The sequence below is a fragment of the Mirounga angustirostris genome, unplaced genomic scaffold (genome assembly GCF_029215605.1).
Source record: "Mirounga angustirostris isolate CCGP_5_RB_7025 unplaced genomic scaffold, mMirAng1.0.hap1 SCAF_4, whole genome shotgun sequence".
Classification (NCBI taxonomy): domain Eukaryota; kingdom Metazoa; phylum Chordata; class Mammalia; order Carnivora; family Phocidae; genus Mirounga; species Mirounga angustirostris.
Window position 1 is genome coordinate 172,225,294 of NW_026991712.1, and position 22,923 is coordinate 172,248,216.

General features: G+C 50.2%; 1 protein-coding gene across 1 annotated transcript in view; it reads left to right on the top strand.

Moving 5' to 3' along the window:
* STPG1 (sperm tail PG-rich repeat containing 1) overlaps nucleotides 1–19,780 on the top strand; it is a 44,246-nt gene extending 24,466 nt beyond the window's left edge. The window contains exons 5-8 of the mRNA XM_045895486.2: nucleotides 4,128–4,236; nucleotides 8,164–8,329; nucleotides 16,051–16,241; nucleotides 18,480–19,780. Coding sequence (XP_045751442.2) covers nucleotides 4,128–4,236; nucleotides 8,164–8,329; nucleotides 16,051–16,241; nucleotides 18,480–18,556 — 543 coding nt within the window. The 3' untranslated portion in view covers nucleotides 18,557–19,780. The remainder of the gene's footprint in view (nucleotides 1–4,127; nucleotides 4,237–8,163; nucleotides 8,330–16,050; nucleotides 16,242–18,479) is intronic.
* The last annotated feature ends 3,143 nt before the right edge of the window (nucleotides 19,781–22,923 follow it).

Consider the following 22,923-nt stretch of genomic DNA (forward strand, 5'->3'; position numbering starts at 1 on the left):
TTCAATGTCTAATCAATATAAAAATTGTTAATTATACTTTTTATTTATAATAATTATACACATAATTATAAATAAAAATAACTAATGTTTTACATTCTTTCCATCTATCTTTACAGTCCAGTGTGTATTTTATACTTTCAGCACATCTTAATTTGGATCAGCCATGTCCCCAGGGCTCGAGAGCTACCAAATTAGACAGCACAACTCTAGGTAGTCTTCCCCCGGGATAATCAGAGCCTGAAAATAATAATGATGATGAAGATGAAGTACTATTCCAGGCCTATGTACTGTTCTAAGCATTATGTATTCATCTCATTTAATATTCACAAGAATCCATGAAGTGGGTTATCTCTTTTTTCAATTTACAGAAGAGAAAGCTGATGCTCAGGGAGGGGAAGGGATTTGCCCAAAGTTAGCCCGCTCAAAGGGACCGTTTGCATATCAGTGAGCGCAGGTAGATGGCTGGGGTATATAGCTGGAGAGTGATCAGTCAGCCTGTCCCAGCCCTGCTGGGTCTCCCTTCATGGAATCTGTGGCTACTCTGTGCTAGACCAGTGATACAGCTTAGATTTCAGCAGGGAATGCATGACAAACTAGTAAACAGGCAAACAAAATAATTACAAACTGGGGCCAGCTTTGAGGCAGACAAAGAGTTAGACCCTGAGAGACAGAATATGTGGAGAATATGGGGGGTTGGTAGCATCATGTACTTTAGACTGGGTGGTCAGAGAAGGCTCTAGGGCTGAGAACCTAAGAATTGAAGGAAGAGCCAGTTGAGGGAACAGCATGTGCAAAGGTCCTGGGACAGCAAGCAGCTGAGCCTTGGGGAACTACAAGAAGTTAGCTGGATTAGCATTAGCTAGGAGGAGAGGGAATAAGGGGAAGCCAGACAGATAGGCAGGGGCCAGTTCATTCAGGCCCCTAAAGACCCTGGGAGGGATCTTTAATTTGGTTCTCTGCGGGAAGCCTTTGAGGGGGATGACATCATCTGATGTACTTTTTTAAAAAAAACTCCCACCAGCAGCCATATGGAGAATGGACCACCGTTTGGGTGAAGAGTGGACTTTGAAAAACCAGTTAGGAGGCTGTTATACTAATCTGAGAGAGGTCAAGGCCTGGTCCAAGAAATCGATAATGTTCTTGGCCATTGCATCTTTGCCATTCCTGAGAGAGGGAGTTAGTGTTTCAGGCATCTGCCTCCGCAACCCACTGTGTGCTCCTTCACCCAGCTTCGCATCTCCAGTGCCCCGCGCAGGTCCTGGTATACAGTACACTTGCAGTAAATGCTCATGACGTTGAAGGAATTAGCCCCGTCATATATAGTTGTTAATCTAGAAAAGACCGTTTCCCAAGTCAGGGCTCAGACCTTCTGCCAACGGATCAATTTTAAGTGCATGGTTTTTGTTGATTATAGTTTTAATGTGACTGTGAAAATAATTCATGCTCTTCATTAAATATATTCAAGTATTTTAGAAATCCATGAACTAGAAAAGCAGAATTCTCTTACAATTCTGCCCTCTGAAGCAAACCACCATCAAAAACAGGTGCAATTTCTTTCATGGTCTTTTCCTCCCCCATCCCTACCTCCAGTATTAGGATTATGCTGGCCACGGTACATGTGCATTTTCTACTCAGCTATATCTTGGATTTTTTTTTTCCCCGTGGTGATACAGTAAACCTGCTTCATTTTTTTTTCCCCAACCTGCCAGTGAAGCTAGCTGACTGTTTTCCTCGTCTAATGGTGAAATCTTCCAGTGACACACACTCAGAGTATACAAAAATGCTCCCTCTTTCAGTTGTTTTTCTGTCTGGATGAGGAATAAGGCTGAAATCGTGTTTTGTCTACAGGAGGCTTTTTTCAGACCTGGAGAACAATGGTTGAGTCAACTGGCAAGAAGCAGAAATGTGATAATCCTGTTAGCCACACCACAGGCGAGGTCTGTTAGGGCTTTTCTTTGCCTTTGCTTACCTCGATTCCCCCACCTCTCTATTCGATTCCTTTTTCTCCGTACCATGTTATTACTTCCTCTCCGGCAACCTGGTTCCTGTCCCTCTGTCCAGTAATTAGCCTGCCCCATCTGATGTTTTTGTTTGCCCTCCCTGCATGCATTCTAGCCATTAGGACCCTGGGAAAAGCTAAATTCCTCCACCTTTGTAAACACAAAATCAAAATGCCATCTGCATTTCTTGAGAAACTTTTTTTTTTTTTTTTTTTTTTCCCACAAAGGAGTATCTCAGAAAAATCAAACCACCCTGGCCCTGGCAAATAGTTTCACTCATTCAGTAAATATTCCCAGTCACTACATTTATGATTTTTTTTTTAAAGATTTTATTTATTTATTTGAGAGAGAGAATGAGATAGAGAGAGAGAGCATGAGAGGGGGGAGGGTCAGAGGGAGAAGCAGACTCCCTGCCGAGCAGAGAGCCCGATGCGGGACTCGATCCCGGGACTCCAGGATCATGACCTGAGCCGAAGGCAGTCGCCCAACCAACTGAGCCACCCAGGCGCCCCTACATTTATGATTTTTATTGCATCTTTATCTAATGAATACAGGGGCCTGACGGCAAATTGGCATTTAAAATATTTATGATTCACATATAGCAGAGGAATGATCTCAGGGTTCTTTTTTTTTTTTTTCCTCTCTCCTATTATTTTCAGAGTGCTGAACATGCTGTATATTGTGTGGATCGGTCAAAATTCTTAATTTCCGGTTGGTCCAGAAAAGTCGAGACAAGGGAGTAGTGTTACAGATCTGATCGTGATCTTAAATTACCTGATGCCCTTGTATGCCCCAAATCCTGCGTTCATAGGAGGGCTGTTTGAACAGGAAGGAATCAGGGTGGGGATATGTAGGACTCAGTGTCCCGAGACGAATAAAAGTCATAGAAAAAATAAGGAAAACAGGGGCGCCTGGGTGGCTCAGTTGGTTAAGCGACTGCCTTCGGCTCAGGTCGTGATCCTGGAGTCCCGGGATCGAGTCCCACATCGGGCTCCCCGCTCAGTGGGGAGTCTGCTTCTCCCTCTGACCCTCCCCCCTCTCATGTACTCTCTCATTCTCGCTCTCTCAAATAAATAAATAAAATCTTAAAAAAAAAAACAAAAACAGAATGCTGTGTATACGTTCCAGATGCAGAGGGGAATGGGGAGTGACTGCTTAATGCGTATACGGATTCTTTTGGGGGTAATGAAAATGTTCTGGAACTAGAAAGTGGTTATGGTTGCCCAGCATTGTGCATTTACTGGAAGTCACTGAATTGTACAGTTTAAAGTGGTGAATTTTATGTTATGTGAATTTTACCTCACTCATGATTTAAAAAAAAAAAAGGAATAGGGGGCACCTGGGTGGCTCAGTTGGTTAAGCGACTGCCTTCGGCTCAGGTCATGATCCTGGAGTCCCTGGATCGAGTCCCGCGTCGGGCTCCCTGCTCGGCGGGGGGTCTGCTTCTCCCTCTGACCCTCCCCCATCTCATGCTCTCTCTCTCTCTCTCATTCTCTCTCACAAATAAATAAATAAATAAAATCTTTAAAAAAAAAAAGCTATTATTAAAATTGAGTAATACAGGGTGTCTGGGTGGCTCAGTTGGTTAAGCAACTGCCTTCGGCTCGGGTCATGATCCTGGAGTCCCGGGATCGAGTCCCGCATCGGGCTCCCTGCTCGGCGGGGAGTCTGTTTCTCCCTCTGACCCTACCCCCCTCATGTGCTGTCTCTCTCCTCTCATCCTCTCTCTCAAATAAATAAATAAAATCTTTAAAAAAAAAAAAAAAGAAAAGGAAAACAATGCGCATTTGCAGTGTTACGGACCTGAAAAAGACACTGTCCTATAGGCAATGTCTCTTGACTGTTGTCACCCTCACTGCATCAACTAGAGCAGGGCTCACCTGATCCATTTTACAGCTCATGTGGCAGACACGAGACCAGCCTGGCAGCCAGGTCTTCGGGCTCTCTTCCGAGCTCTGTCCTCTGTGCCATGGGTGCGGGGGTGGGGGGGGGGGGTGACCAGACATCTGCTGGTGATCACAAACTCCTCGGCCACTCCAGCTGGGGTGATGGCAAAGGCGCAGTCGGGGGGACCTTTTCCACTCTGTTCATTTTCTGAGGAATACCATGCTTGTGTTCTCCCCCCAGGCCTCTGTCTCTTACTGCAAGCAGAGAAACAACGTCTGTGCCCGAGCGGGGTTTATGTCCAAAACCCAGAGAGGATTTTTCACTATCGCTGAAACAGGACCTGCCCCAGGTAAGCAGCCACCTTGCACCAGCCTTGACCCAAGGGTTAACCTACCAGATCTGCTCTGTGGGGCACCATTGCTTCGTAGGAGTCTCTTTGGAAGGAGTTCGGCTTGGGGTGGGGTGGGGATGTTGAACAGGTGCTGAACAAAAAGGAGAAAGCTCCGGGGAAGAAGGGCTGCTCTGGAAATGGCCCCAAAGCAGCCTCGTTGGCCTCCCTTTTCATGACCGGGCACATCTGCTCTGGGCTGCTAGATGGGGAAGTGGCTTCTCACCGCAGAAGTGTGCACATTCCTGTGCCCCAGGTGTCCTCACAGGCCCCCGGGGGCGGGGTGGGGGGCACTCAATACGCTGAGTGTCCAGACCCTTCCTTTCCTCCTGAGCCTGGAGGGGACTTCATCAACTAGTCCCCAAACACTGGAAAATGGCTCCGTTTACTGAGAGCCTACTCCGTGCTAAGTATTTTCCATGCAGTCCTCACACATCTGTCTTCCTTGGCCTGTGCTCTCAGTCCTGTGTCCGGTGAGGAGAGGGGGCTCAGAGAGGGGAAGTGACCTGCTCCGCGTCACATGGCGGACGGATGGCAGGCCTAAGCCCAGAGGGGTCTGACCGAGGAGACTATTGCCCCCATCAGCCCCTAGTGACTTCTGAGACCGCCCCAAGAGCTGGCCTGCAAGTGTTTTCCTCTCTGGGCTGGGAGAGGTGTTGCTCCATCCCGTTCTCTCAGACCTGCTCCCCACTTCCAGCCTCAGTGAAAGGTTTCCAGAGAGGTCAGGGGACACCACCACTGACACTCTGGGAGCCCTCGTCAGAGTAGACCTTCCCAGTGGGTCCTCCCCCCAGGGAGCCCTGAGCCCCGGAGCTGAGGGGAGGAACAGGGAGGGTTTCTGTGCAATCACACCTCTTGGAGGCGGGGTGTGGGTAAAATTGCAGCGGGGTGTGGGTAAAATTGATTTCACCAAATCCAGATTAAAGTTGAGAAGATCAGTCCGAAACTGAATAACAAAACCAGCCCTAATTAGGAGGCTAAGTCCGGGCTAAAGCTCCCCTGGCTTACATCATCATAGGCAAAGCCCCACCTTGTTTGTTTATACAGAACAAAGCCCGCATCCCTGGAGTTTGGCCAGAGGCCGTGCCAGTGAACCTTGAGATGTGGGCACCTTCTCAGCAGGCCACATGCACCCACTCCTTGCATGAGGGTCCTCAGAGGCCCCTAGCCCCTTGTAATGTAGCAGAGGGGGAGAGTATGTGGGTACCAGGAAGTGTTAAACTCCTACTGTGCCCCAGAGGCTTTACGTTTCTCATCGAATGATCTCCAGACCCTGTGGAGGGTGTGGCCAGCACGCAATCATTTTGCTCAGAAAGCGTGAGGTACTATTATTATTGATCCCCATTTTTCAGGCAAAAATGATACTTAGAAAGCAGGTAATTAGCCCAGGGTCCCATCGGTGGATTTGAGTCCAGGCCCATCCCACTTGATACCTGGTGCCTCAGACCCTCCCCACCCAAAACTTGCCTGGGGAATCTGCCCCTGTGCGATAAACAGTCAGCTTGGACCTCTCAGAAATAACGGGTGGCTCCTTCTCCTCCTGCTGGGGGAAAACAGATGTGACTGGTGCCCCTGCAGGGTCCCTGTCCCAGCTGCTCCGAGGGCCCCTTCCTCAGGGGCCGAGGGCCAGGACTGGCCTACCTTCAACTCTGAGCAAAATGCTCACCTTCACACATTTCCTGGTTGGATTTTGTGAAGTTTACATTTGCTAAGCACATCACGAATGTCCTCCTCTCTATTTTTCCTTTAAAAAAAAAAAAGCTATTAGATTGGGGGAAACGCAGATGTTAAAGAGTCACTTGAAAAACGTGGGTTTCATGGGGCACCTGGGTGGCTCAGTTGGTTAAGTGACTGCCTTCAGCTCAGGTCATGATCCCAGGGTCCTGGGATCAAGCCGCACAATCAGGCTCCCTGTTTGGCGGGAGGCCTGCTTCTCCTTTTCCCACTCCCCCTACTTGTGTTCCCTCTCTCGCTGTGTCTCTCTCTCTTTATCAATTAAATAAATAAATAAAATCTTAAAAAAAGAAAAACATGGGTTTCAGAATGGGAATTGCACTGTGAGATCAACACTGTGTAGTCTTCCAACCACACTCAGGAAAAGACGAGAAGGAAATAAAGACCAGTGCTTACCCTTGGTTCTCTCTGGGCCGCAGGAACATGAGTGTCTTTCTCTCCTTGCTTCTGCTTTTCAGAATTTGATAATCAAGGGGTTGCTTTAACCTTTCTGTGGAAGGGAAAAAATATATATTTTGTATATATATAGAAAATATACACATTTACACAGTCATGAGAGAAAAAGAAACAAAATATGAGAGAGTATACCAATATTATAAATATTGCTATACTGGACATTTGCCTTTTTTAAACTTAAGCATATATTGGGAACATCTTTTCATGTTATTAAGAAACCTCCTAAGAATATCATTTTTGAAACGGATGTATGGTATTCCATTGCATGGCGGTACTGTAAGTTAAGGACCAAATGGCCTCTTACTGGAAATGTAGGTTGTTTTAGGCAGCAAACATCCTTATAGCTCACAGCTTGGGTACAATCAAGATTATTTCCTTATATTAATTGCTTAAAGTGAAATTGCTAAGTCAAAAGTATGTAAAATATTTAAGTTTTGGGTTTTTGTTTTTTTTTTTTTTGGTGACCAAACTGTTCGTCAGCAGAGAGGTAATTTCTCCTCCTGCTTCTATGAGGCACCTGTTTCTCCTCACCTTTGCCACCACTGGGTATGATCATTTAAATAGAATCTCGCTAATACACTAACTTGCTAATGCGCCATATTGTTGTTTTCAGTACATTTGCAATGGAAGAGTACATTTTATTTAAAACGAAATCAATCTTACAATGCTTAGAAAACTTGAAATATTTTTCCGACCCACAATGCTACCACTTTTCTGGGCTCCCACCTATTTTTATTCAGGCGGATCCATTTGTCCCTAGATGTCATCATAGTATATAGGGACTTGTAGGCATTGTTTTCACTCACCTTTATTTTCAGAAACATGGCCATGCGGCTTTATGGTCTCCATATTTATCAGACCGGGCTGCTAGTCCCAGCACAGGGCCCCTGGTCTCGGACCTTCTGGCCACGTACCCCTTCTCACACTGCGGCTACTGCTGTTGGTGTGCGTCTCTATGCTTAGAGCTTTCCCGGATGTTGAATAATTTCCTTAATTTCTAAGTAATGGGAAGGCTGAGTCAGAGGATCAGACATCCTCAAGACTATTGCTCAGTACTGCCTCTTTGCACTCCAAAAACGCCTGCACCCATCGACGGGGCTCCCGACAATTTAGGGTTGACCCTACTTCCTCTTCCCCCAGCCCAGAACCCTCTCTTCCTCATGAAGCTTTGTGCGCAGCCAAATTCATTTTATTCTCTCACGGTTTCTTGAAACAAGGCATGGTGGGAAAGCATGGACTTTGGAGACAGGTGGCCCTGGGTCCACATAGTAGGTGCTAAATAAATAGTTGTGGATTGCATAATAGTTACTAAATGCCTACTATGTGCCAGGAACTTCAGTATTACTCAACTATCCTAACCACCCTGTTGTTGGAAGAATTATTCTTACCTTATGGAGGAGGAAGCCGGGCTTAGTTCCAAATTAGATGAAATCTTTTTGGCAAAACTATTCAATATCTCCAAGTCTCCCTTTCCTCCTCTTTAGAATGGAGGTGACAATGACCCATCTAGCTGGGCTGCTGTGAGCATGTTTCCTAAAGGGTGAGTGTAATTTTCAGTTACTTCAGGCAGCCCTTCCATCAGACCATCGTGGAGTGATAGCCCCTTATAGTATTAAATGTATTCTTAGGTGTGAGGCATTGCTTTTCATTAACTTGAGAAGAGTTCCTTATCCTGTTTTAAAATGTCTTTCTTCTTAGGGCATTATAATATCAACGAATCCCTTGTGAAGCAGTCGCCCAAGGTATTAATGTCTTGTTTTAAATCAAAAACTGGACGTGGATTAAAACTGACATCGACAGGCCCGGGACCTGGGTATTACAACCCCAATGATCACACCAAGATTCTGAAAAAGACTCTTATCCCGTGAGTCCTGATTATTCTGATCTTTCTTTGGAAAGGAGGTTCTGGGGAAGGACCCAACATAAGCGGAAAAGAAAGGGGTGTCTCTGGTTGGCAGGACACAACTCCAGGTCACTCTCCGGGGGCCCTCGTTGACATAGTGGGTGCTCAATAAATACTTATTTAATGTATAATATTTATTGAGCAACTACTATGTGCCAGCAACTTAGCGTCTTACTCAACCATCGCAATGACCCTATTGTAAGAATTATTATTCTTACTTCAGAGACTGGGAAGCTAGGCTGCAATGAGGCTGAGGATTTGCCTATGTGCACACAGCTAACTTGAAATGCCACTGGGAATCAGGCTCAGAACCAGCTGGATCTTTCCACATCCCTCCTGATGATGTGCTTTCCTGGTGCTGACATTATTCTACTTTTATAACATAAAATCTTCACTGGGGTGGCAAGATATACAGCAGCATGGGGCTGTCATAGTTTTGTACTGATAGGTTGGAAGTGTAGACTGTGGAGTTGGTCGGATCTGCTGGATTTGAACTTCAGCTCTGCTGTTTTCATGCAGTGTGACCTAAGGCACTGTACTAAGCCCTCTGAGCCTCCGTGGTCTCATCTGTGAAGTAAAGTGGGGATAAATTCATGCCTCATAGTGTTGCTTTCAGATTTTATAGCATAGGTTTGGCATGGAGTAGGTCCAAATGGTGACGATATTAGCACAAATTTAAAAAGTGAAGCTGGGGATTTGTGTTAATATGATTAGTACCCTATGCATTTAATACTACTTTCATCAAACAGATTCAAGAACTCACAGGGCTTATTTATTCCTCAGATGGTTCTAGAACTAGAACTAACTGTAAGGTCAGGTGGCCTATCACCATCTAAGACCTCACCCCAGTATAGTCCTCTCCAGGCAGGATTGGCCCCTGGGGGTCAGGCGGGTAGCCAGGCTCATACACACAGTGGGTCAGAAGTCCAGGCAACCGAGAGAGGCTGGCAACATCGAGCCTACTCTGACCTCCAGCGCAGGACAAGGAGACGGGATTGGGGAGAGGAGCAAGACAAGAACCTGCCGATCTGGAAAAGGGATTCAGAGCTCAGATGGAATCCACTGGGCAAGTCCCATCTGCCCTTTGGCTCTTGGGTTCTGCAGGTTGACCCCTCACAGGCTCCAGGGCTCAAAACTGGGATAGGACGGTCTCCAGGAGCAGGCTCTCTCTGAACGTCGGGGTCCCCCGCCTCCAGGCGGGCTTAGGGCGTCACTGCACACCACATTTCCCCTGCTTTGCCAGCAAATAGAGTGGGTAAGGGGACAGGCTTTGGAGCTAGCAGAACTGGGTGTGAGTCACAGCTCTGTCCCTTGCAGAGGCTTCTTCTCTCTGAGCCTCAGTTTCCATGTTAGTAAGTGGAGAGAAGAGTCTTATCTCATAGGGGTTCTGTGAGGGTTAGATGAGAATTTTATCATTATAGATGTTGCTCTTCAGCATCCAAGGCATATGAGCAAATAGGGTACAGCTCCTCTTTGGCATAGCCACTCAGGCCCCTAGCTTGAATCTGGAAGCTCCTCGAGGAGGTAGTGAAAAGGAGAGTAGAGAACACTCAGTGTTGAGCTGCTTTCCCCAGAGAAGAGCCATTCGGCGTTTGCTAAAGTTTGGACAAGCGGTTTGAAATAATTCTCATTTTATGGCATTTGCACCTGTCAGTCAACAGGCTCTGTCGGTTTCTGGGTCTGAGCTGGAGGCTGTGGGGGTGCTCGGGTGAACAGGGCACCATACATACCTTCAGCTGGGTTCACCTGGGAATGACTCCAGAGCAAAGCAGAGGCATGTGCAACAAAATGCTGGATCATGTGGCCCCAAGGCTGTTGGCTACACAGATCCGGAGGGCAGTCTTTCTAGCTGGGTGCAGTGCAGTGGTGCTGGTGTGTCTGGGGGTGTCTGGGGATCGCTGGCTGTTTTGTGATGCTTTGTGAATGACAGATCTTTGGTAACAAGTCTAGGAAGCCCTGAATACGAACCCTCTGCCCCTGGGAGCACCACTGTGTGCCTGGCCTAATTAAAGGCTATGAGATGTCCCGAAGTAAAGAAATTTATTAAACCCAGTGTCTCCTAAACTTGGGGTCCCCCTTGTGAGTGCATGGTGCCCTGGGCAGGACATTTGTGTTAACTTCCCCCATGGTCTGGGGCTGCTCTCAGCACCTCCGTGGGCCTTATTTCTTTATGTGTGAAAAGAGGGGGAGGTCTTTCCATTTCTGACACTCCAGGCCCCCGGGTTTGCTCACCATGTCATTCAGGAGCACATACTAGGGGCAGTGAACACGGAACCAGCCTGGACCCACAAAGAAGGCCCAAAATACATACATTTTTAATTGACATGGAAAGGATACAGCTGAGAAATCTGTAATTATACTTAAAAAACAAGAAGATAAAACTCAAGTGTGCTCTGGGGTGATCTAAACAAACATCCATTGGTTTATGTTCAGTGATGAAGAAATGAGTTAATATAAAGCAAAGATACAGCTAAATACCCTCTATTGAGGGGGTATCCAGACTCCAGTCTCTCAAATTGGAATTCTGTTTCCTCTCCTGTGTCCCTGAAGGGAAGAGAGGGACAGGAGTGGCAGGAGTGGGGGGGGGGGGGACGGGCACCTGCTGGGATCATCAGGCCCCTAAGAAAGTCTGTGTTGTTTCTTCCCCATCTCTATGTAACTTTGTTGAGACTTTATCCACACCAAGTCTGAGCACTATTCGCTCTCCAGGGCTGCATGGGGCAGTGGCAGAGAACCTGAGAGTCATCACTGGGTTTCCTTGTGGCTAGTGCAAGCAGCCCAGGTTCCTTATTTGTCTTGAATTACAGTGCTTGGCTCCTTATTTTGGGGGAGGGTCCCAGCTTGCAAAAGTAACCTTTAGGCTCTGCTTTCTTGAGGATGCAGGAAGAATCGGGCGATATGAGTTGTCCCTAGAATGGCTGGTCCCATGTTACCCACCAACAAAAGTGAAGCCCAGGGAGTTGAGGGTTGGGTGATGTGCTTGGGAGGCCGGCAGGGGGCCAGGCATGGGCTTGTCTTGTCTCCGCTCTCCCCCTCTGGCCCCCAGAGCTGAGAATGAGCTACAGAGGCAATGTGGCCTAGGGGATGTGTGTATGCACAGGCTCCAGGTCAGACCAGCACTGAACCGCCCTTCCCCACTCCCCAGCTCTGGGAGCCTGGGGGTGGGGAGGGGCCCCCTTAACTCCCAGGAATTCAAATTCAACTCGGCAAATTGTGAAACGAACACTTGGTAATGTGCTTGCGAGGATAACATAAGATAACCCCCAGAACTCACCAGGTCTGGCGCACGGTAAGCTTTCGATACACGCAACTTGTATTTTTATTGAGGTATGTGAGCAGGTCGTCTGTACTCACCTGCTGCTTCTTGAGTGGCCCCGGAGGGCAGGTGCTGTGCTAAGGGCTGGCAGGATGTTCGGATGACCATGTCTGGGCTCCCTAGCTGAAGAACAGCGCACAGCTGTCTCTTTGCAGTGGCCACCTTCCGACGCAAAGCTAAGAGCATTTATCGGCTTACAGGGGGGGCTTTCGAAGATAAGTGAGGTGTCCGCTTCAGGTCTTCAATACCGTCACAGTGATGAGTCAGTGAATCAGGGTGAGTCAGGATAAGGGCTTTTTAGAGATCAAACTGGTCCCTCCCGGGTGCTGCCTTCCACACACGCTCGCCAGCAGGGAGGAGAAACGCCCACTGACATCTTTCTAACCCTTGATCTGCTTCCTGGAGTTTCTAAGCCACTGGTTTTGCACAGACACGCTGTCCTGCCACAGCCAGAGCTGAAGAATCAAACCCTGTTGGCCCCGCGCCAATTTGGGTAATTATCATGGCCCACCTAAAGTTCCCCTGGGATTTTCAATTAGATATGGGATGCTTCTTCCCAAGCAGTTGTAATCTGTCACCCTCTACCCTGTTAAACAGATGCTGCATTCCACCCCAGAGGCAACCGGCTGCCCTTTAATGATGAGAAAAAATTGCCCCTTTATCCCTCCCAACCCTGGGAATCCCCGAGGCAGAGTGAATTGGTGCCTGGGAGTGTCCCGAGGGTCTCGGATGCCTTCCCCGAGTGACCTGCTGAGTCCTCAGAGACATTCATTATTCTTGGGCGATTTGCAAACAGTTCACATTGGGAGTTGCAAACATACTTAATCCAGTTGTGGCCAACTCAGAGCCTTTGATAGATGTTTTCTTTCTACGGGGCAGGACCAGGTTGGCTTTTATAACTGAGCAATGAGGCTCATAAAAGCCCCGGTCACAATGCACTGAGGGCTGCCCTGGGTCTGATCCAGCATGACCTTTGTGATCTGCCCAGCCCCACCCCGCCGTGGAGGGAGCAGCCCCAAACGATGTTAAAACTGTCAGGTAGGGTTCAGATGTCTGGGCTCCCCGACTTGCTGAGACCCCTCTGCTTTTCTCTGCAGTTCAGCAAATGTCTTGGGGAATAGGGATGGGGCCTCAAAGATGAATCAGATGCAGTCCCCCGCCTTAAAGAGCTAGGCATGTAAAGAGCGTTAGAAAACCTAGCATGTTCTGTACAAAGAAAAGAAGAAGGGCTAGAATGTATCGAGGGCCCAGCCACGCTGAGCTAAGAGCTTTTGTGGATGTCACCTAGCGTCACGCTGCCAGTTCCCCTGCAGGACAGTACTGTTACATAGAGTACAGATGAAGGTGGTGGAGCAAGGAGTGGCATGCAGGTCCAGCTGACTCCAGGAGCCATGCTGCTCTGTGGAGCCCCAGGAAGGGCAATGGGCAGGGGGAGGGCAGGGGCCACAGAAATTTCCCGGAAGGATGTGAGATGTGAAGACTGATCAGAGTTGGCAGGGAAAGGAGGTGATCCTGGCAGAAGGAAGAGCGCAGGCAAAGGCAAGGCGTGGTCGAACAGTGTTGTGTTGGGGGTTTCCAGAAGGTCAAATGGGAGCAAGTGGCATGGGAGGTTAGGCTGGATGGAGAGGCCATAAATAGGAGCTATTCATTTAGCTTCTCATCGGGGTTTGTGAGGGTGGATGGTCAGAAACAGGTGGACATCCTAAAAGTCATGGGTGCATTGAGGGCTGAAGGCAGTCTAGGAGGCTCCGTAGTGTCTGCCTCCTTGTCCCAATTCCTGCCACATGCAGCTGCAGCTCATGCCTCGTCCATGCTCTTGCCCCTGCTGCTTCCTCTGTGCCCTTTTCTACCTGAAGAATTCCTGCTTACCTTGCTGGGCAAATGTTAGCTCTTCTAGGGTAGAGTTCTGGATTCACGTAATTGGAATCCCCCCACCCCTCTGACCCCACTCCCCAGTGCAGTGTTTTTACCTCTCTTCTAATATTTCTTGCTTTAAAAAAAATAATACAAGTAAAGCACCCATTAATCTTCATAAGAAACCTGGATGGAAAGTATTATTATCGCCCATTTCATAGATAAAGGAACGGAGCCTTAGGGAGGCTGAGACTTCTCTAAGGTCACACGGCTAGTGAGTGTGGATTCAAACCCAAGTTTGTGTGGGTGCAGAGCTTGTAGTTCCTTAATCACCAGCCATGACTGTCACTAGCAGGGGACTACCAAGCCCTTGGGAGCATTCAGGGTCTGTGTCTTAGCATAGAACAGTCTGGACTCCCCAGAGTGCCTGGCACATGGCTGCACACGTGGCTGGTGCTCTTTAAAGATCCAGAGAGCCGAGCTGCCGGTGCTGAGCCTCTCCTGGGCACGTGGATGGGGTGGAGGACAAGGAATCTCTCTAGGCCCTCTTGCCAAGAATCCTGATGAGACACTGGCCCAGCCTCCTGCAAACTGTCCCCAGTTAGGAGAGTAGACACCTTATGGCCTTCTCAAAGAATGGGGCCCGGGGGAGACCCAGACCCCTGGGATGACCTCATGTAGTGGTTGGCTCATTCTGGCTCCAGCTTTTAGGACTCAAGCCTATCTCTCAGTGATGCCAGTCCCACACTCATCAAATTTCTGGGGGTGCTTTGAAGGGGTGACACAAGCCAGAACAAGGAGAAGCCTGCTTTCATTTCTAAGGGGAGAGGTGGTTGATCACACACTACAACTAGTTCTTCCATGTCAGCTGGAGGGCAAGAAAGAGGCATGGTTTTTTCTCCTTTTCCTGTGGGCACCTTTGTTCTAAATATAAGCATCCCAGCCAGCTGTCCGTTTGTCCTGAGATGTGAGCCTCAAGCAGATTGACGATGACTTTCAACAGCCTGGCAGTGGGAGTGGCCAGCTTGCCCCAGGGTGACTCTGTGCAAGGGGCCCCCTAGCCTCTTTCTGAGGCTCCATTGCTGCCCTGAGACCAAGCAGCGGGCTTGCAGGGCCATCCTACTAACAACAGCTGCTTTTATTGAGCATTTACTGTGGGCTGGTGCAAAGCCAAGGGCCTTCTTTTCTCCACTCACCAAGTGTTGTTGCTCCTTGCTGCAGGGAGAGAGAGGTCGAGGGACTCGTCTGAGGTCTCACAGCCAGTAAGTGGGATGACTGGAATTCAGATGCCGGTCTGCATGACTCGAAATCTCAAAGGTTCCCCTCGGCCGTGATGCCTTCCCCAAACTGCTAGGCCCTTGAGACTTGAGTTCTGGAGCTGGTATTACCACTCACTGGCTCGGTGACTTTGGGGGACTCGCTTCCTCTCTCTGGGCTCCAATTTCTTTAGCACAATGAGGAGGTTGGATAAGACATCCCTAGGCCCCCTCTAGCTCTCTGAGTTTAAAAATGCCCTCGCTTCCAAAGGTGTTGGCCAAAGGGCAGCAGGGCACCAATGGCCAGGAATCCCGGTCCCCTCCTCTGTTTGGGTGGGTTGGCTGCCAGCTGGGGTGAGTCTCCTGTGGCTATTCGGTGCCGTAAGAACTTTCCCTTTCCTTTTGGTGAAAGACCTTAGACGAAGCCTCAGACGTGAGTGGGGGTGGGCAGCCTTCTTCTGCACGGCCGGGAGAGGAGTGGGATTCCCAGAACAATCCCAGAATTCCCTGGGCAACCAGTGGACCTCTTTGAACCATGGCCTGGTCATAGCTGGAAGGGACCTTAGAGGATATCATATCCAATCTCCTCATTCTGCAGATGGGGAGACTGAGGCCCAGAGTGAATTAGCGACAGAGCTCGGGCTCCAGCATGGGTTCCATTGACCTTTCATGTAGTCTCTCAATGCCGGACGTAAAAGACTCCTTTTCCTGAAGGGCAAGGAGATAAACCCGGAAAGGAACAATTTCAGTGTAAATGGTAAGTGTGAGGCAGAGGGCTCTTGATTTCCAACCAAGTATTTTCCCACTCGCACATCCTGCCTTGCCAGGAAGACATTTAGTAGGATTCTGAAATGTCAATGCTGGCCAGGTCTCTTGATCTGGAGTGGCAAATCCCTAGAATTCAGGAGGCCTTGTCCCATTTCCTGACCAGTTCAGCAACGACATCTGTAAAGTGCCTACTGTGCTCTCACTCTGTGCTGCCCCCCCCTCCCCCAATGACTGCTGGAGGTGCATCATCTCTTTGCAGCCTGACAACAAGCCTATGAGTTTAGTCCTGTGAATCCGCCATCGTGCAGAAGGGGAAAGTGAGGTTCCGGGCCCCCCTCCCCCCCACCGCCTCACAAGCAGCGGAGCCAGGCTCCGCCCAGGTCTCCTGGTGCCTGAGGGTCCTCATGCAGACAACTCCGTACCCGCCAGGTCTCGGCTTGGTTGACAGACTGCTTGAGTGCTATCTTCACATATTGTCTTTTTTGAAGGAAAAACCCCATCCTGAACTTCTCGGCGCAGCCTTTGCCCCTGCCCCCGAAGCCGCCCCTCCCAGGTCCTGGGCAGTACGAGATCGTGGACTACGTGGGGCCCCCCAGGCACTTCATCTCCTCTGCGTCCTTCGTGTCCAGCACCAGCCGGTGGACAGCGGCCCCGTCCCAGCCAGGCCTGCCGGGCCCAGGTCAGAGGAGTGTTTTAAATGACTATAAAAACCAGATCTGGGATTGTTTGTCATTCCTGGGCCATCAGATGTCACTGATTTATAGGCTGTTTGCCAAACAGGTTACAGAGGTTAGAGTCGATCTGGGAGACTTTTAAGCTTGCACCTTTGGAGTATGAAAGGGGTTTTTTGTTTTTAGGTGGAGGGGCTCTTAGAGTTAATCCAGGCCAGGGATTTGTAACCAATGACCATGGATGTCCAAGAGGCTCAGAGATGGGTTCCAGAGGGGTCTGTGACCCTGAATTTGCCTGCAGACTTGGAGCACGAAGACACTAATTTTTGGAGAAAGGGGCCATAGGTTTTGTTAGATTGTCCAACAATGGCACGTTCTTAGAAATGTCTAGGTCACTCTGGCCGAATCACTTGACAGCTGGGAAGGGCCCGGAGAGCAAGTTGTATGCTGAGCCACAGTGAGAGAGCTGCAGGCCAGAGCAGCAGGCTGTCTCCCCTCAGTGCCCTCCGTGCCCTCCGTGCCCTGTTGTCACGAGACACGCCAGGGACTCTTCCCTGGAGCAGCTCCTGGGAACGGTCTAGTTCTGCCTTTTTCCAGATGGCTGACACGGGGGAGCCCTGTCACCTTTGGGACCTACCTGGAAGCTAACAGCATGAGGGACCTACTCCAGCAGCTGGTTTCTGAACTCCCTGACCTCTCTGTAGCTCTCTTCGAGCCCCTTAGCTATGCCACCCCTTTATGTCGGCCAGAGCTGGTGGCACTGGGGACCAACAGGTGTGCTGGCAGGCAGGTGGTGTGGGAGGAGGAAGGCAGAGCTGAGGGGGCTGCAGGTCTGCGTAATTCAGTCTTTCGGTGAACACTGGTGACGCTCCCACCTTGGGGAGACAGAGGTGACTTAGCTTGGTGCTTACCCCCAGAGGCGTCAGTCTGGTAGGGGAGACACCTTCCTCTCCACACATGCAGGTGAGTAAAATGTAAGGTGGACAGGACGGGGAAAGCCATCCTTAGAGCTTTGGAAATGTAGAAATGATAATCCAGTCAAGAAGACTGCAGAGGTTGGACCTGGTGGTCACTGGTCAGGCCAGGTAGAGCTCAGCTTGGCTGGGCAAAGGTACTAACACTCCATACACACGGTAGTCTCCAGGAGGCCCGGGGCCCAGTCAGGATCCTTGTCTGAGCCTGTGTGACCCAGGCCTCTAGAAGCTTGTCCTGAGGGTCTTCTCCCTTCTGCACGTAGTGTGGGACACCTAGCGCCCAGGAGCAGACCACTTCCTGTTGCCATGATCACCTGCGCCAAGGTGGGCTTCCCTGGGGGGTGGCCTGGAGGAAGCCCCATGCAAACATCTGCCTTCTTGGCTTCTGGTGGGTCCAGATCAGTCTGGACTGCTTGGTGCTCTCATCGGCCTGGACCCTCGTTAGCCAAATCAGCATCAGTCTGAGAGTTTCCATTCACCCCCAGGTGGTCCTAGCACCTGGTCTCCTAGAGAGAATGTGCCTGCAGTTGTCATGGCTTTCGCTTTTCTGGAAATTTCTTTTTTTTTTTCTTTTTTTTTCCCTTTCTTTTTTTAAGTAGGCTCCATACCCAGTGTGGAGCTTGAACTCATGACCCGGAGATCAAGAGCCACAGGCTCGGGGCACCTGGGTGGCTCAGTCGTTAAGCGTCTGCCTTCGGCTCAGGTCATGATCCCAGGGTCCCGGGATCGAGTCCCGCATCGGGCTCTCCCTGCTCGGCGGGAAGCCTGCTTCTTCCTCTTCCACTCCCCCTGCTTGTGTTCCCCCCTCTCTCGCTGTCTCTCTGTCAAAAAAGAAATAAAATCTTTAAAAAAAAAAAAAAGTCACAGGCTCTATCAACTGAGCCAACCAGGCACCCTTCCCTTCTGAAAATTTCTGAACTAAATGAAAACAAAACCCCACCAAGGTGACACCTTGCTTCTTTCGAAGTATTGCTTTACTCCATAGTTTTTTCAAATCTGATAGAAAACTCTTTTGTAAATTTTCTTCTGTTAAAGAAGTTACAGGGAGTTAAAGAAGGCTGAAAGCCAGAGTTCAAGTCCTGCCTCAGCCAGGCCAGTCCCCTCCCCTCTCTGTCTCCCCATGTGTAAGATACAGAGGCCGGGACAGGACTACCCCTGGTCGTGCCAGCTCTGATGTAGAATGACAGGGGCTTGAGTAACTGGCTTTTGGTCTCTTAATATTGTCTCTCTCTCTCTCTCTCTCTCTCTCTCTCCCTCTCTCTTGCCTCACAGCCACGTATAGCCCAGAATTCCCTGGAAAGCAGTCCTTTCTCTACAACGAGGACAACAAATGGATCCCAGTGCTGTAGGGACTCACACAAGCTCAGGGAGAACCCTGGCCACCAGCTGCCCCACCCAGGTTCCCCCAGGACGTTCATTCAGAGAATGCCCATTTCATGAGTGACAGATGACTCCCCGGGGGGCAGCTCTGCTCCCGTCCCCTCCCCCCCTAGCTGGTGTAGAGCTGGGTTCCTGCGTTTGTCCTTGTCTTGAGCTGCCCCCTGGAGATTGGACTGGGTGGTTTCCTGAGCAGAAATGAGGAGTGGACAGAGCCTCCCTTGGTTACCTGGCCATGCACCTGTCCATGCTGGCTTTCGCAGGCCTCCCCATGGATGTAGGGGGCTGCTGAAGCTCAGACTCCAGGGAGAAGGCGGCCAACAGCAGATTCCACATCTAGAAGCCTGATGCTGAGCCACGGCTCTGGGGTCCAGAGTGCACCTGCTGGGTGGACCACACAGGACCGCAACACAGGCACACTCCCATCCTTCGGCCTTGACTTGCAGACTTCCCCTGGAGTCTCAGGAGCTGGGCAGGCCCAGAGGTGCATGTGACAGACATGAAGGGGTTGCCCGGGCCCTTGCCTCCAGCTGAGCCTTCGTATCTCATGTTTGGGAAGAGCATGGCAGCCAGTCACCGTGGTCACTTGTGTTCATTACCCGCCTTCAGGAGAGGCCACCACATCCACTTAGTGGCTCAGTATTGGGCAGCCCATGTGGGCAGGAGCCTGCCGGAGCCAGGGCCCTGGAAACTGCGATTCTGAGGGGCAGGGAGGCCATGCACCTCTTGGCGCCTGCAGGTTCTTTCTTTCCCCGGGACTTCCCTGTCCCCGGGCCTGGCCTCCATCTCCTCCCAGACCTCCTGCTCAAATGCGACACAGTCTTTAGTGGATATTTTCTGGCTCGCCAAATCGGTTTCCTCCTGGCAAGAGGAAGAGATTCCCAAAGAACCAAGGGGAACTGGAACTGAGTACCCATCCCCTCCTTCCCCAAATACCGTTGTTCCCATCTGCAAGTGCAGGGCTCTGGTGCAGCCCCCTTCCCGTGCCCCACATAGTCAAGACCTCGCACTCCCCGGGCCCTGCCTCTGATTTTTCTCTGTGACCAGAGAACGGCCTTCCTGTCAGAATGGCTGCTGACTGGCCCTCCCTTTGGGGAGGGGTGGGTGAGGAAGAGGGAGGGAGGATAGAATACCATAGCCAATTAAACTGAATTCTTGCATCTCACAAGAGCTGGCCTTTTTGTGAACCCCAGATTCCCGCCAATGCACGCTGTCTTGGGGTGCGTGGGAGGTGGCCTGGAGCACCTGGCAAAGCACCGTGCAAGGCTGGACCTCGGGGCAGAATGCTTTGTGTTCCCCTCCTGTGGGGTCCGTAGCTTCTCCTTGAAGGAGAAGAGTCAGATTCAAATTCCGGGGCTCAAGGTCAACACTTCCAGGGGCTGGGCAGGTAGTGCGTAGAGGAAAGTAGGTAAGGCCGGGATAGGGAGGGGGAGCTGAGGCCGCTCGTCGGAAGGGGCATCCAACACGGCTCCAGCTAACTGTGGCCACATCTGCAGAGTTTCAATGGAATCTGGGAAGTCTTTAAAATGTGAAATCTCCTGATTGGAGATGTTGACAACCACCTTTCAACTTGAAATTTTTGGTTGGGGCTAAAGGAAACTTCTGCAGGCCATCCGTTGTCCCCTTGGGTTGTAGAAGTTCTGGAAGACCCTTGCAAAGTTGGCACTTGACGCTGTACCTTTCTTTGAACCCAGACTTTTGACAATGGGGCCAGACCCCAACGCCTTGAGATTTAGGTCCCTCTGACCCTGGGGTACCTTTAGCAGACGATTGGGCTGGACGCCGCCGGCCCTGGGGTCTCTGTGGGCAGAGGCTGGGAAATGTATAGGAAAATGAGCCAGGCCTCTCCTGCCCTCGGGCAGCCAGGCTGAGCACCGGCAGGTAAAGGCCGTCTCTCCAGAGGAGCCCCCTCCACGTGGGGTCAGGAAAAAGGGGACTCTGGGAAAAAGAATGGCAGGGCTGCCCTTGGCCAGTCAGAATCTGGGTTCTATCAAAGACATGAGTGGAGCTGAGGCCCTGAGCTCGGAGGGTCTGTCTTGACCATGTCTAGCCTCTCTTAACGTGTCATGAGCTGTCTACAGCGCTGTCCAGCCCAGTGGTTCTCAGACCCTGGCCATACGTTAGGATCACCTTGGGAGCTGTTACAGAGACAGGCTGCCCAGGCCCCAATCCTTAGAGTTCTGATTTAATTAATCTGAGGTAGGGTCTGGGCCTTGGTATCTGTATTAAAGTTCCCAGCATGATGATAACGTGTCCAGTTAGGGTTAGGATACAATGATAGTTTATTAAAGTATTTTCCAAATTTTAATGTGCATGCAAATCACTTGGATAGCTTGTTATAAAAGGCAGATTCTGTAGATCTGGGATGGGACCTGAGAGTCTGCATTTCATTTTCTTTCTTTCTTTTTTTTTTTTGAGATATAATTGACATAGAACATTGTACTAGTTTTTGGTGTAAGCATTTCTAGCGAGCTCTCAGGCGATGCTGATGCTGCTGGTCCATGGACGACACTTAGGGTAGCGAAGGTCTAATAAATACACTTAATTGCTCAACTCCATTTGGCTTCCATTTGCTCACTCGTCTGCTGTTCGCCTATTTATCCTCCTCCCTCCCTCCTCTTTCTTTCCCTCCCTCCCTTCCTTCTCTTCATTCCCTCACTCACTCCTACCTCACGCCTGCTTTCCTCCTTCATCCCTTTCCCCCCTCACTGGCTTCTCGTCTTCCAGGGGAAAGCCACCAGGCAGGGGATGCACTCTCCACCAGCTGACGGCCACCTTTCTAAAGTCACTCCTGTTTGGAAAGGAATTACTTTAACTCCTTTCCCCCTTTGACTCTTTGGAGTAAAAGACGGTCCTAAAATGGCAGCTGTCAGGCTCAGGAGGCATGCTTGGCCCCTGACTTCTCAGAGGGCAGGCCTCTCTTTGAGGCTCAAATGGCTTTTATAGGCATTGACAGCCCTGGTCTCATCATGTGGTGGCTTTGCTGAGGAGAACCGAGCCCTCGTGGCTTTACTGCGGCTGCTGGATGGCGGGTGTGGGGCTGCCCGGCTCTCTTCCTGAACCCCTCCCTCGGCAGGAAGACAGATGCTCTGATTTGCGCAGATACTGATTCCTTGTGTGTATTAATCCAGCCAGACCCTGGCAGATGACAAAGGCTTCAAGGCCTGTATAATTATGGCCTCTGTGGAGCCGTGGTTCTTGACCTTGACTGCACACTGTAATCACCAGGGTGCTTTAAGAAGTTTTGAGGTCTGGGTCCACCCCCAGAAATTCTGATTTAAATGCTTCAGGGCGGGGGCACCTGGCTGGCTCAGTTGGTAGAGCATGTGACACTTGATCTTGCGATCGTGAGTTCGAGCCCCACGTTGGGTGTAGAGTTTACTTAAAAACAAAATTTTATTTCTTTAAGATTTTATTTATTTACTTGACAGAGAGAGAGAGACAGCGAGAGAGGGAACACAAGCAGGGGGAGTGGGAGAGGGAGAAGCAGGCTTCCTGCGGAGCAGGGAGCCCGATGCGGGGCTCGATCCCAGGACCCCGGGATCATGACCTGAGCCGAAGGCAGACGCTTAACGACTGAGCCACCCAGGTGCCCCAAAACAAATAAAATTTTAAAAAATAGATAAAGAAATGCTCCAGGCCGTGGGGTCTGGGCAGTGGGCAAAGGGATAAAAGCTGCCCAGGTGATTCCAAGGGCGAAACCAAGCTGGAGAAGCACCACCTGCCGGCTTCCCAGCTGCTTCTGGCAGGAAGCTCAAGAAGGAAGGAAGTGAACAGATGCTGAGCCCCTCCGGTGCACCTGGCAATGTGCTGACCCCCTGCACACACCCTGCCATCCCACCCTCACGCGTTGTCCTGCGCTGACAGCTTGGGTGACGTCATAGCTGTCGTGAGGCCTGGAATGGACACAGCCATTTGGATGCCTACAGGGTCCCTCGAGCCGGTGACATGCAAGCCATACGGGTGTCTGAGGTCACAGGAGACATAAGTAATACTGATCCTGGCTTCAGATGTTGATATTTTGTTCATGGTGGATTTGTTTTTGCCTTTATTTAAAAAACCAAAAAACATTGCATTGATTTCGCTTGATTCCTGAGCTCTTTGACTCCTCCGAATTTTTGTGCCTGAGATTCGGGCCTCGCTGGCCTGACCCTGGCCCTGGCCGTGACTCCAGGCAGGGCCGTGGGAATTAAGACCACTGGCTCCGACTGTCAGAGCTGAGAGGCCCTTGGAGGCATCTGTGGTTTACAAACGGTTTAAAAGTTTTGTTCAGACAAAAGTTTACGGGAAACCCTGATGTGTAAAAGGGGAAAAGCTGATCCACCATGAGTGAAGTCGG